At 54.3% G+C, this 14,702-nt stretch overlaps 1 protein-coding gene across 6 annotated transcripts in view; it reads right to left on the bottom strand.

The window, feature by feature from the left end:
* PARVB (parvin beta) overlaps positions 1-14,702 on the bottom strand; it is a 103,089-nt gene that overhangs the window by 24,682 nt on the left and 63,705 nt on the right. For all 6 annotated transcript variants that reach the window (XM_037006808.2, XM_037006811.2, XM_073214000.1 and 3 more), the window contains exons 4-6: positions 10,096-10,198; positions 3,754-3,894; positions 2,361-2,476 (exon numbers count right to left, since the gene is read on the bottom strand). In XM_037006808.2, the coding sequence (XP_036862703.1) occupies positions 2,361-2,476; positions 3,754-3,894; positions 10,096-10,198 (360 nt within the window). The remainder of the gene's footprint in view (positions 1-2,360; positions 2,477-3,753; positions 3,895-10,095; positions 10,199-14,702) is intronic.

Raw genomic sequence — 14,702 nt, 5'->3', positions numbered from 1 at the left:
CTGTCCTCTGCATCTGGCAGCTGGGAGAGGTAGGGGCACAAAAGCACCCACACCACAGGGCAGCACCCCATACGGGACATGCACTGGGACGTCTCCGGATGTTGTATCCATTCAGAGCCTCTGAATGTGGCCTTATTTGGAAATAGGGTCTTTGAAGATATAATTAGTTAAGATGAGGCCATAATGGACTAGGGTGGGTCCTAAATCCAGTATGACTGGTATCCTTTCAAGAAGAGACAATAGACAAAGAAACATGGACACAGAGGCTAAAGGTCACGTGACTCAGGGGCTACGTCTCCAGCCAAGGAGCCCGGGACAGCCAGGAGCCGGAGGAGAACAAGAGGGATTCTCGCTGGCGGCTGCCGACTCCCTGGTCCACACGTGGGCTCCACGGTTGGGAGGGAACACGCGTCTGGTGCTTTGCCACCCAGCCTGGTATTTTGTTACAGCAGAGGAAATGGTGGAGGGGGGACACCCTGGGGGACCCCCAGAGGGGAGCTTGGGGGCCAGCTAACCCAACCACCATCATGAGCCCCTAAGGGACAGGGAGCTCACTCCCTACTGCCAGCCCATGGCAGACAGCTCTTGAGACCTGAGCTTCCCAACCCACCCGAGTTCAGTCTCCAGGGACCTCGCACCCCTGGCGCTGGTGAGTGAAGAGTCACCGTGGAGGGCGGCTGTCAGCTTTCTCACGGCCTCACCCCGGCTGACTCTCAGGACAGCCCACCGAGGGAGGTTCGGAGATATTTTACACACATAATCACACGTCAAATGAGCATCAGGCACCTACCAGGTAACAGGCCCAGGCTCGGTGTGGGACACAAGAAGCCAAATGTGTTGTTTAACGTTTATAGTATAACCTCAATTTCATGGGGAAATCATTGCAGTTCAGAGAAATCAAGCGACCTCCTGAGGCCACAACGCTAGGTGGTAAATGAGGCACTTGCCGTCTGTCTGTCCCTCCAGCAGCTTGCATCTTGCATCTCAGATTGGATAACTGGACGTGGAGGGACAGGCCAGGGGCCCCCTGGGGAAGGCAGGGGCAGCTCTAAGGTCTGGGAGGAAGGCTTCCGAGGTCTGAGCTGGCTAGGCCTGGGACTGATTCATTCCACTTTGGGCAAAGCCCAGCGAATCCTTCCTTAACCCAGGTCAAAGCAGGAAGCCCCAACAAGTGCTTGCCCGGGTCAGGAAAACATTCCATAAACCCGAAAGATTTTCTTGGAATAAAGTGCAGGCCTGAAAGGAAATACACTAATTGCCAAGCTGCACAGCGCTCATGGGGCCTGGGTCTGACGTCCACGGGTTTGGGAACCACATTCCCACATGTCCTCAGGAAGCCTTTCCCGCTGGCGGCCCCAAGGGAGCACCCACGATGCGGGTGGCAGGAGCGGCCCCCTCCTCATCCCCACCACCGCCCATGAACATCCCTCCTCAGGAATCTAATGGGGCCAAGAGCAGGTAACCCTCCCCTAATGCAAGGGGGCATTCTTGTGGTCAGGGTAGGGCTGAGCTCCCCAGGTAACACAGGGGCCAGGCAGCTTTGGGAAACACGGGATCAGGCAGAGCCTTGCAGAATGCAAAGACCACAGGGCCGGTAAGTTTAAAAACCAGAGGGCGCCTGGAGCTGGAAATCAAGTGTATAAACAGGCGAGACATCCAGGTTCTGAGCATAACCTCAATGCTCTGGCACAAGCCGAGGTTCCGGCAGGAACTGACTGTATTTTCCTCAGTCTGTGTCCCCGATAACCAGTGCAGAGTGCCAGGTACATAGTAGGCACCTAATACACACTTACTGGACAAAACCGCAAACACAAAGCCAGAGTAGGGTCTGTCCCCTTAAACGGAGGGAAGCGGCCAGGAAATCTGCTCCTTCTCGGTCAGGAGGCCCCTGGCTCCTGGTTACATTTCCCCACGTGAAGCAAGAGAAAAGGGCCCTAACGAACAGCTCCCGGTTCTGACGGCTGCCATGCGGGGGGAACACGCAGAAGCCTTAATCAGGGTATCTATTTCCTACCGCTGGGCTCAACCTCACCAGTGAGTAATAGGCTCATTCAAGAGGACTGAATTCCAACGACTTGGTTTTGGAGAGAAATGAATGTTCTTTTCAAAAAATGTGTGAAATTAAACCTCCACACCCCCACGCCTTTGAATCTGCCTCGCTGCAAATCAATGCCATTGTTCCTGTGCCAATTGCTCATCTCCAAGCCAGGGCAAAGCATACATTTTGTCAAAAGGGAAAAATAGAAGGTAGCCTCTTGGGGAAGAAAAAACAAAGCAACAGAAAGCAGGAAATGCACGGGAGGAAAAAGCCGTGGTGCCTCTCGCTGGATGGCAGGCAGGCTGACCGCCGTGACACTCACCCGCACGACCACCACTTGGACGGAGACGTGCTCAGGAAGGCGGATCGGAGCCCTGAAGTGCATGGCCAGGGACACGAGCAGGTGCAGGATGGCCACCAGGTTCTTCCCATGAATTGCTTTTCGCGGGGGAGGGAAGAAGGGAGCTGCCTTAGATCAGGTTATATAGGAACCCTGAGCCCACATCCACAAGGCAATGAAACTGCATCTAAGCGAGACCTCGGAGGAAAACCGCAGGCCACGGGGAAATGAGGAGAGCTGATGAGCACCCTGTATGAATTGAGTTCTAATTTTTCTTTCCTGTTGGCCTAAGGTGACTTGTGTAATCACTTTCAAGAGCATGATGTTCTTGAAAAGGGTAAATTGAGGAGTGATAAGGAGAAGTAATGGGCAGGAAAGTAAAATTAGCACAGGAGAAGGGGAAAGATCATGAAAAGCAGGTCACCCTGGCCATCTACCCATCACAATAATGTGCGTCATTATCTCTGGCACTTAAAAAGCTGTCCATCTATGCAATCAGCTGTCTCCACAGGGTAGGCTGCAGGGCAAATGATGCTTTGGGATATGTGAACCCTGCCCTGCTGCGGCCCTGGCTGCCACTGCCAGCTCGGCTCACTCTTCTCCGAGACAGGGACCAGGGTGTGGTTGTAATCCCTCCCCCGCAGGGGTTTACAGGGTAGGAGACCCCCCACAGCCCATGAGGCTGTCCTGGGACTGACCCAGGTCTCAGTGCCAAGAAACCAGTGCAAACCTCCTAACCACAGCCTGCAGCTCGTCCCCCCACCGCACAGGGCCCCCAAGGCACGGAGAGCCCCGAGGCCTGCCCTCCTGCCGTGCACCGAGGATGGGGGGCGGGGTGGGGGCAGGACAAACAACTTTCCAGCCTCTCTTGGTTTAGTTCTTCACCTTCCGGAGTTCATGTCTTGGCTGGAGATACTGCAATGCCACATATTCCTAACACCAGCAGGCCTGCCAATATTCCAGAGACTAGCATCAACCACCTCCTGAGACCTCCTCTGGGGGGTCATCAGTAACACAGCTCATTTGCTGTTGGTGCCATTGGTATCTGGGCTGGGGTCCCTTGCAAGAACCCCCTCCAGAGCTTCTCCTGTCTTATAAGCCAAACTCCCATCCTTGTTCTGGAAGTCTCTCTCAATTCACCCAGGGAGAAAGGACTCCTCTGTACTCTAAAGCACTACAAACACAGAGAATGCTGGGTGTGACTTAGTCCCTTACCAACAAGCTCCCTAGAAAGGGGGTTCTGGCTTTCTCCTCCCAGAGCTGCCTCTCCGGAGCGGGAGTGCGAGCTGGTTTTTAAAATGCAAGACCAGATGCGATGATGGGTGACCATGTGGAAGCTGAGAGGACGGGCTCCCTGTCCGCAGAGGCTACTCACAGTCAACGGTCCACTGGAGCGCCCAGCCATGGGGCCGCAGCAGGCCGTGCACAGCTTCCAGCACTGTCTGCAGCTTCTGTTTTTGTCCTATTTCAGACTGTGTCACCTCGGCCACATTCAGCTTGCAGCCGGCCAGTTTTTCTGCAACAGGAAAGTCAAAAGCCAAGAGGCAGAGTATCAGGAAAAGCTGGAGGGACTCAGGGCTGCCCAGTCAACTGGCCACAAGGCAGTCCCCTCCCTGACCAGCGCCAAAGCGGAGCGGATCATCACGCGACCACGGGAGTTTGCAGGATGTTGAGTCGTGAAGCCTTCAACTTACAAGTCACTCGTATTTCTTAGAAAAGTACTCCAGAATGAAAAGAGGGCTGGGAAGCTCAAAGACGGAGCTGTGGCTGTCCCACTTGGGAAAATTCTATGCACATAAAATGGAAAAAATGCAGGGTTTTTTTACAACGGATTTGAGGTGCAGTTGAGAGGCTACGACGTGGCGTGCAGGGAATGGGACTGGAGGCGAGAGGCTGTGCGGGCAGTTCAGGGGGAAGAGGCCTTTAATAAATAAGACACGAAGGTGTTAGATCCTGCCTCCTGCCTCTCTGCACTCTGATGCTCCCGCTATTCCTTCTCTGGATAAGACACAATGATAAGAAGAATTGTTAGATGTTCACAGATCCCTGCTACTGTTTTATTACCAAGAGTGAGCAGGGGGCAACCCAGAAGAGCCGGACAAGAACGGTCACATCTGGTTGATTCCATTACTCAGACTAAGGCCGGTGAGCCTGCCATTCCTTCCCAAGCAGAACAGTAGGGGACACCGGACCCCACACCTGCTAAGGAGCAAGGTGAGGAAGGATCCCCAGGATTCCTTCCTATTCATTTATTCTAAGACCCAGGTGTTTCCCAATAGATCTCTTCTGCAAAACAACAGAGGTGACACAGCGATTACAAAGGGCAGGGCGCGGAGCAGGGCATGCGCTGACAGGAGGGAGGTCCCTAACTCTAGTTGAGCTCAACCTGGTCGCCAATGGGTTTCCATCTTGCAAGTGGTCCCCAGCAAAATTCCATTTAAGGCGTTTTCACCAGAGGCCCTGCTACTTTAGTCTTCTCTCCCCCAAGCCCTCCCTCCATCAGGTAGGACAGGTGAACAGTTGTCATGCGGCTCCAGGATAACACAATCCCAGAGCATCTCGGGACACTTGCTCACTCAGCCATTTGCTCACAGAGGCTGGCAGCACCGACTGTGTACCAGGCACCGTCCTAGGGCAGGATGTGGCGCAGGCAGGTGGGGTCTCCAGTGGGGAGATGGCCACACCTGAACAACACCAGGCTGGGGACTGTGAGTGCAACAGGCAAAACGCAGCCTGCAGGGGATGAAATGACTCCGGCTTACACGCTCAGAGTTCCCTCCACCTGCATCTGGTAGGGCCTAGCTGAATAATCCCCAGCTGCGCATGTGTATGAACACCCTGAAAATACACTGCAGGTCCCCAGGTGTTCACCAGCCATACTGGGCAGAGCAGGGGCCCCCGGGGAAGGAAGGAGGAGGAAGAAAGGCAGGTGGTCGAGAGTGTTGCCCACGGACAGCCAGGGAGCCCAAGCCCAGCACGCCTCTGCTGTCCCCTTCCACCAGCCACCCCTGCAGACTGAACGTAGCCATGATCCCCGGGGTGGAGGAGGAGTTGATGGCGGTGTAGGAGGCTGCTAGGGCTGCCATCACAAAGCGCCACAGACCAAGTGACACAGGCTGGGGGCCTTAAATGGTGGAAATTTACTTCCTCATGGTCCCGGAGGGTAGAAGTCCGAGATCAAGGTGTCGGCAGACCTGACTGCTCCTGAGGCCTCTCTCCTTGGCTTGCATATGGTGCTCACGTGGTGGTGCTTCCAAGTGTATGTTTGTGTCCCAGTCTTCTCTTCTCAAAAGGACACCAGGCATATGGGTTTAGGGTCCACCCGTGTGACTTCATTTTAACTTAATTACATCTTAAAGACTCCAACTTCAAACACATTCCAATTCTGAGGTCCTGGGAGATAGGACATCAACTTGTGAATTCTGGAAGGACACAACTTGGCCCGTTAGACAAAGCAAGGGGACTGGCTGTGCCCGGGGGCTGTGTGGGGAAGAACAGGGTGCTGGGCTGGCAGCATCGCCAGGCAGCCACTGCTGGGCTACACAAGCAGCTCAGAGCTTTCTGCAGCCAGATGCGATGATGAGTGACCACGTGGAAGCTGAGAGGACGGGACAGTGGACAATGGAGCAGATTCTCAGACGTGGCAGGCAAATGTGGGTGATGGCCAACATGGGGCTGGGAGCACTTGGACGAGGAAGGGCCCGCCGTCTGCAAGAAGGGTGTGCTGAGTTAGAAGCAGGCAACAGCCAGCCTGGGAGCCCCTCAGCTGTCCATCACGGGCACCCTCGCTCTGCCCACAGAGGGTCTGTCTTGGGGGTAACATGGCAAATGCAGAAGAATTACACCCACTGAAACCTGCCATGTGGTCGAGAGAATGTAGTTGCTTCCACCATCTGCTCTCAGGAAGAGCGACACATCTGGGGTCCTACTGGTGACTCACACTCAGCAATCCCACATGGCCAAAGCCAGAGGCCCATTCTCTGTCCTCATCTCCATCATCCCTGCCTCTTGAAACACCGCTCCTCTGTCCCTCCAGAACAACCCTGCTCCCGGCCCGCTCCTCACAGCCAGACACTTCACACTCCTGTGCTGGCTGCTCCTTTTCCTGACCACCGGCTGCTGACCGGCCGGCGCCCGTCCAGAGACCCGTTCTCTCTCTCCAGATGCTCGGAAGTCAGCTTCGGCCTGGGCATTCAGCCAAAATCTCCTAGGTGCCTTTGGCTTCCCCCTCTGGAACATGAAGAGCCGAATGCCTATTCCCAGTATCCCTGGGCACGAGGACCCTGTGATCACGGAGGTTCCCGCTGCATCTTATCAGTGTGACACCGTTAATTAACCAGGCAAGACATTCTGATGTTCTGTTTATATGTGAACCTTCTTCTCCCATTGTTCTTTCCTTCCGCCAGAGTGATATGTCAAGTGGTTTGACCTAAGAGGGGTCTTAGAATTGCCTTATCAAATACTTATGCAAGGTTTTCAAACAAGATGGAAGTGAAGCCACTCAACCATAAGCAGGCTGCCTGAGCCAAAGATATGCTCTGCAGATAATAAAACGGACGCAGCAGGACTCACTGACACCCACGGCAGCTTCAGAGCAACCGGTGCATTTGCTGGGACCAATTGAAGAGGGGACCAAAAGGACAGGCAAGGACTTCTCACCTAATACCTGCTCTGTAAAGATGCTCTCCTCCAGGGAGCTGCCGGCACCACCTGCAGACAAGCAAGGCTGAGAAGCAGATGCCAATTCAGAAGCTGTCCTCTGATCCTGAGAGCCAGCCACACTGCTAGATCTAAGGCTTAGGGACACAGTTTTTTTCAAGGGACTGGGTAGGTAAAGCCATAGGTGCAAAGAGTCAGAGAGGAAAAATATGAGTGAGTTGCAACACTAGGGTTTGTTTCTGAAAATATGAGCACGCATCTCCTTCAGGCAGGGAGCAAAGCATCGGTGTGAGGGACCATTTCAGTAAAAGAGCATTGTCACCAACTGCCAACTCTTCAAGTCCAAGAATGCAAGGGAGCTAGGTCTTCACCACAGAGAGGAAGGAAAGCTGATGGCCCGGGGCAGCATCCCCATCAGCAGAATCCTTGCAGACGGTGTTAGCCTAAGATGGACACAGCCCTCGCCCTTCTCTGCTGAAAATGTGTGTCTTTCATTTCGGCAGCCAGACGCATCCCAGAGCAGCCCAGCTGCGGATGGTGCAAGAACGGCCACACCAGTGCTACCAATGGGAACATCAAACCTCTGACCGACGTTTTTCATAATACAGTTGTGATAGTTATTAAACAATCTTGATAACATTTCAGATTTATTCTCATACCACAGAAGTTCATTCTCGTACCACAGGGCTTCCTGATTCAGCCAGACAGAACTGCCAGGGCTCAGTCACTCCACTTTCAGCCGGACAATGAATTTGAACATTCCTTATGAACACCTCTCCAGGCGAGGCCCTTGGTCCCGTAGCGTTAAATGTCACGTCTGTGCAGCTGAGCTCCACCCTGACTGCGCTGACTTGAGTGGGATGGGTCTCAGCCGCTGCAGAGGAAGCCCTCACCCCTCATTCTGCCCCGGCACTACTACTGGGGCCGCATCATTCACCAGGTGTTCAGGCCACACACCTGGCCATCAGTCTCGATTCGTGGCAGCTCTAACCTCCAAAATACCTCCCCACACCCACACTTCCACCTGCGTCTGAGCCGCTTCTCCGATGCCTGGGCTGCTGTAATACAACCTGACTGATCTCTTGGCTCTCACCCCTGACCTTCTCCCCTCCACTCTGCACCCAGAAGCCCAACGGACCTTCTAAACCCTAACTCAGATCACTTCACAGTCCTGCTCAGAACCTCGAGTGTCTTCCTGTCCCTTGGAATAAAAGCCTTTGTCTGCCAGCGCCGGACACGGTCTGGCCTCGTCTCACCTCCCCGACCATCACCTGCTGTCTCCCTTCACCACTCTTAGAACACTGCAGACTCTCCTTCCCTTCAGAGTCTCAGCCTGGAACATTTCTCCAAGGCTAGCTGTGCAGCTGTCTGCTCAGATGGCACCTCCCCAGGGCCCAGCCCCTCCACCCAACCTAACTGCTCTCCACCCAGAACTCGCTCATCTTCCTAGCGCTGCCACTCTCAAAACCCCTCTTCAGGTCGTCGGCTGGACCACCCCACAAGGCTTCTCTGTCTTCCCTCCACCAGAACACACACAGGGCTGGGGCGGGGGGTACCCCTCTCGTTACCATAGCATCTCCCGAGTCTGGACCCGCACCTGCCGCATAGCACACCAGTGAGCCTTCATTCGGCAAACGAAGGAGTGACCAAAACAAACACAAACCGTTTCTCCTCCAAACGTGCCGTTTGAGAACAAGGCTGAATCAGGACAAAACAATGTGTGGGCCATCCGTCACCGTGTCCTTCAGAGCAAGAGAGGCGGCCCGGCTCCCCTCTGCACAACCCCACAGGTTTCTCTCCAAGATCAGATGGTCTGTGAGAGCCACTGTGCAGACAGAGCACGCAGGCCCTGCCCAGGGTCCAGGAATGATGCAGATGCCAAGCCGAGGAGACAGGACCATGCCCTCCATGTCTGCAGGTGCTAAAACCCGTGGTTCGGGGTCATCCCTCTCCGGTCTCAGCCCCTCCTGTCTGCTTTCCCGCAGTACCTCTCCCGCCAGAACAGCACCCCTGAGCCTCACCACCACTCCTCCTGCATTCGGCTCGCCCACCATCATAACGATGGAGAGACAGGTGAGCCCACCCGAGTCTCGTGCCCAGAGCAGATCTGCCAACCCCAGTGCTGAGGGTGGGATCCCCTCTTGACCTTTCGGAAGTGTGTGATCTCTGGTACAAGGGGGCACTGAGTCCTTGAGGCCACCCTCACAGGGCACTTGGGGACCCTGAAAGTATATCAGAGCTTCTTGGGGACTGAGAGATGGTTCAGCAAACAGCTGGGCCCTTCTGGAGACTTTAGATGGTGCCCAACAGATCCCGACAAACACTCATTCACTTGCTGTAGAAGGAGCCCCAATCTGTGCAGGTAAGGAAACCGCAGGGCTTTGTTCCCAGACCTGGTCGGCACAGATTACTGCCTGTCATTGCTCCGAGGGACCCGGAGGACTCAGCAGCCCCGCTCTAAGTGTTCTTCTCTTTGTCTTTTAATTAACAGAATGACTCCAGACCACAGCTGGGCACCACGCTCAGGGCCCTGCGGCCATCATTCCAGTAACGAGCTTCCACAAACATGAAAACGCTGCCTGTATTCACATCCCACTTCCCTCCAAGTCACACCCCCAAGTACACAGCTTGCTCACAAAACACCTGCTGGGGACCTACCCACTCCTGCCACCTCTGATCCCGGATGAGCTGGCCCAGGCCAGCAGGTGCACACAGATGGACGTGGAATGGCGCAGGGCTGGCAGGAGGGCTGGCCCAGAGAGGAAGCAGCACCCATTCTTGCCCCATCTCTGTGCCCCCTTGGGCACACGCAGCCAAAAGCACAGAAGCCACAGGCAGCTCTGGAGGCTGTGGGGGACCTGCTGCGGCGCTATGAGAACGCTCACTGGAGAAAGGATGGGGACGGCTGACCTGAAGCCCAGGGCCCGGGATCCCACCCGGGAGCTGTGGGATCCGGGCTGCGTGCTGAGTCAGCTCTGAGGCCGTGAGGCTTGGCCCGGGGCTGCCCCGAGCTGTGGCCGTCTGTGGGGCTGGGGTGCCGCCCGGCCTGTGGACTCACCCAAGAGCTTCTGGAGCACCTGGCCATCGTAGAGGTCCTCCTCCAGCTGCTTCACGATGATCCTCTCCTCCACCAGGACGTCGCTGACCCAGTCCGTGAGAACCTGGGGAGAGGCAGGAGTGAGGGCCTTGCTCGTCCATACCGCGCGGACCGAGGCGACAACCAGGGCGAGCACAGGACACTGAATCCGGACCCGGAGGTGCCCTGGGCTCAGAGGCCAGGAGGGGATGGATAGGCGAGGGGCCTCTCCCACCCCAGACTGGGGATTCCTGAGAGAAGAGGCCTCCTCGTAGCAGACTTGGGAGCTGGGGAAATACTCCAGAGAAGGAAATGCCGACACGGCTCCCCTGGCTTGGAGGAGGGTGGAGAATGGGTACATGTGAGTAGCATTGCCCGCGGGGCCGCGGGAGCTCAGGCAGCCATAAATGTCCCTCGCTCTCCTGCCGTGAGACCTGCACCCAAACAGCCTGGTCACCCTGAGCTGCAGAGAGGGATCCTGGTGGCCCGTCAGCAACAAGCTCTGAGTACCTACTCTTTTAACAGCTTTATGGAGAGAATTCACATACCACACAACTCACCTTTTCCAGTGTACAGTTCAGTGATTGTCAGTAACTCGCAAAGTTGTGTGACCATCACCCCAGAAAGAAACCCCATACCCATTTCCCCCCTCCCCAGTTCCTTCCAATCACTAAGCTGTTTTCTCTCTCTACAGATTTGCCTATTCTGGACATTGTGTATAAATGGAATCATATATGATCTTTTGTGTCTGGCTCCTTTCACTTAGCATGACGCTTCCAAGGCTCACCCATGAGGCTGTGTGCTTCATTCCTTTCTACGGCTGAATTATATTCCACAGTACACAGAGACCACATCTGACTGACCCACTTGTGAACATCCGGGTTGTGGGATTAATACATAAATCAAGTATAGAAATCAAGTGCATAATCATATATGACTTGATTATTTTTCCTGTAACTCCTGATAAGTGATCAGGAACAGAACAAACAAGACCAAAACAGTTTCTGTGACCTAACTGCCCTTGCTATTGTTTCAATACCGTGTAAGACGTCGCGCCCCAGGAGACTGGAGACTCTGAGGATTAAGTTTAGAGTTAATGGTTGTCTATTAAGTCCCCCCCACAGAATTCTGTTGTTGTTAACATGTATGTGCTCAATAAATACGAAGGGTGCCCTCTCCGCACCGCTCTTGTGCTCTTACGCCTCGAGTCCCCTGGCTGGCTGACCCTTTCAGATCTTCACTATCCCATCGCGTCTCCTCCCTTGTCTGTGGGTCAGAAGCAGGGAGGGACCGACATGGGTTGTCACCTCTCTGGCAATTGCAAATAACCTTGCTGTGACCATGGGTGTACAGGTTTTTACATGGCCACACGCTCACTTCTCCAGACGAGCCTTCCTCCAAAGCCTTCCATTCAATTCACTGATGACGTATCATAAAAAAAGACAGTTCAATTATGAAAACACCTATGGAGAAATTGGCTTCCCCACTGAACAGAATTCCATGTGGCCAATGTTGTTTAAGGCACTTCTCCACAAAATAAAATGGACACCTGAACAAACCTGATCAAAAACAGTCCATGATTTTCCTGAACAAAACTAATAAAACCAGCTAATTGGTCCCAATAATCTTATGGATGTAGGAGTTAATTGCCCCTCTCTGAGATGAATAAAAGGACACAAATCCAGAATATAATGTTCTTTGTCACTTTTTGAAATAGTTACAACCCGCAAAATTGGCCACAAAGCCAATTTCTGTGAAGTATGTTCTATTTTCCCATTAACTCAAAAACATTAAATCAGACACACAATCCCGTGAAGAGAAGGAGCAAACATTAACTAGAGGATCGGAGGAGGAAAGAGGTGAGCAGCCGTGGTGTTGGGTCTGCTCAAAGCCATCCCTAACCATCGGCAGGACAAGCCGGCCCCACTGCTCTAGCCGTCTGTCTGCCTCCCGGTCCCATCTGTCTCCCTGTCCCGTCACCCCCCCCGAGGCTCAGGTGGGCGGTGTGGGGAGAAAGCAGTGGCCTGGGAGCCTGGCAGCTGGACTTGAGTCCCTCCACAGGCGACAGGACGCCACCGCTCCCAGAAGGCTGCCCCCTCCTGTCTTCAGGCGCACACCCTCAGAGGCCACGCTCACCTGGCGCGCAGCCTCCTCGACTACCCTCCCAGTTTCCCTGGGGGTCCTCCCCAACACTGCCACTGCCTCCTGACCTTAAAGGGCATGTTCCTGAGGCCTCACTCTGGAGAACTCCCCTGCTCGCCCTCCACTCTCTTCCAAGGCCAGCTCATGCCCTCCTGCAACTCCAACACTGTTCCTAAACCCCTAAACATACGTACGGCCCACTTCTGCATGATCTCAATGCCCGTGTATTCTATGGGAGTATGTAAAAGAACTCCTCATCACCCAAACCTGCTCCTTTTCCAGGGAGGACGCAGTCCACCAGTTTCAGGAACCTGGACTTTACCACCTCACCCTACTTCTATCTACTTCGTAACTGGGTCCACTTCTGACCCTCCCTGCGATGACTGTCCTTGCCTAAACTACCTCCCTGAGCCAATGTCATAACCCCAAACTGAGCATCCTGCCTCCCTGCTGGTCTTCTCCAAATACCCCAAGCTCCTCTCTGCCTCAGGACCTTTTCACATGCTATTCCTTCCACCCTGAACACATGCCCCTCCCCCACTGCCTCCCCAGCTCTCACTCATCCCGCAGGTCTCAAGCTGCTGTATCATTCTGGGACTGTCTCACCCCACCCAGGCCTCATCCTTCATCATGACTGCCACTGTATTCGAGGCTCCTCTTCCCTGACCTGGTTCACATTGACAAGGGGGACGCATCTTTGTTTGCAATGATCTCCTAGTGGACTCTCTGCTCCTTATGGGGAGGAGCTTTTGTTCTGTCACAGTCTGTAGCTCTGTCCCCAGTACCCACTGCTCCCTGCCTGGCACTGGAGTTCTGTCAGCAAGCATTGAGTTAATTATTTTTCTGAGCACCCACTATGTGCCAGACTCAGGGAATAAATAAGACAGAGGGGGGCCTCTGTCCTTGAGGCCCTAACATTCTAATCAGACATTCAAAACAAACAAATATACACATTTTCAGGCTATAGTCAATGTTATGAAGGAAAATAGAGAAAAATGAGAGAACCCTGATGAACACAGCTCCACTGGGTGATCAAGGTCAATGGCATAGGGATCAGTCATGTAGATGGCAGGCCCCTGATGTGATGTGCTGGGAGGGGTCCTTCACCTCTGTGGTCTTCCCCCAAATCCATGACCAGAGGCTACCCTGAGAAAAACATCACACAAATCCCAATACAGGGACATTCTACAAAATTCCTGACCAATACTCCTCAAAACACTCAAGGTCATCAAGAACAAAAGAAATCTGAGAAACTGTCCCAGTCCAGAGGAGCTAAGGCCACATGACAACTAAATGCCATGTGGGCTCCTGGATGGGGTCCTGGACAGAGAGAGGACAGCAGGTAAAAACTAAAGAAGTCTGCATAAAGCAGGGACGTAGTTAATAACGTGTCAATGTTGGGTTGTTAATATAATGAATGTACCAGGCTGATGTAAGATGTTAAGAGAGGAAAACGGGTGTGGGCATATAGGAACTCTCGGTAATGTCTTTGCTATTTTCCTGAAAATCAATAGAAAAAAGCTGTTAAAAAAGAAAAGTCTATTGAAAAAAGGTAGTTTGGGGACAGAGATCAGGGGCCCCTGGGGATCAGGGACTGGGAGGCCTGTTGGAGGAGATGGCACCTGAGCAGAGGCAGGAGGAAGATGGGAGGAACAGGGGGCCCACAGGGAGCAGCCTGGGACGAGCTGGGCGAGGGAGCTGGGCGGGGGCCCGAGAGCGACGGCAGGGGAGGGGAGTGCGGAGCCAGCCCTGGACCCTCACCCCCTGGGGGGCCGCGGGGCCCTGAAACCTCAGGGGCAGAGGTGGGTGACCAGGACAGTGATTACTGGAACCGAGTGACGGCATTACATTCAACTCAACAACTACCACAGCACCTGCCTCGTGCCAGGATGTGGGGGCAACGGGGACTGGGAGTCAGGGCAGAGACAGATGAACCACGAGCAAGAAACAGAATTATGAAAGGAGGGCCTCCCAGCCAAGGGGGCAGAGGGACCCCATGGAGTCTGAGAAGACTAGGCAGCATTTGGGACCAGAAAGGAAATGCCAACACAGAAATCAGGTGCACGGGGCAGGGGCCGGGCCAGCCCGGCAGAGGGAGTGGGGAGGTCGAGGCTGGGGGAGTGGACACGGGTGCTGATGTCTCAGCGCGGGTGGACTTACTCTGAACATGAACCAGCACGGGAGGGCAGGAGAGGCGGGTGCCCCACGGGAGGATGAGCTGCGGCCCCAACGCCCCACTGGGCCAGAGTCAGGAGAACCACCTCACCACACGGCTCATTTGTGATTCCTGGCTAATAGCTGCAAGTGTTTTGTAGGCAGAATTTTAAATGCGCCCTAAGCTTCCAGGCTGCTGGTGTACACAGATCCTTGGAATCGCCGGGACTGGGAGGACGATGGACTACACCCCCTGGTTAGGTTGTTATAGGACACGGTTGACCTCAAGCCAA

Source organism: Manis javanica, chromosome 10 (assembly GCF_040802235.1).
Source record: "Manis javanica isolate MJ-LG chromosome 10, MJ_LKY, whole genome shotgun sequence".
In the NCBI taxonomy this organism is placed as follows: Eukaryota; Metazoa; Chordata; class Mammalia; order Pholidota; family Manidae; genus Manis; species Manis javanica.
This window is presented reverse-complemented; position numbering and strand designations above follow the sequence as displayed.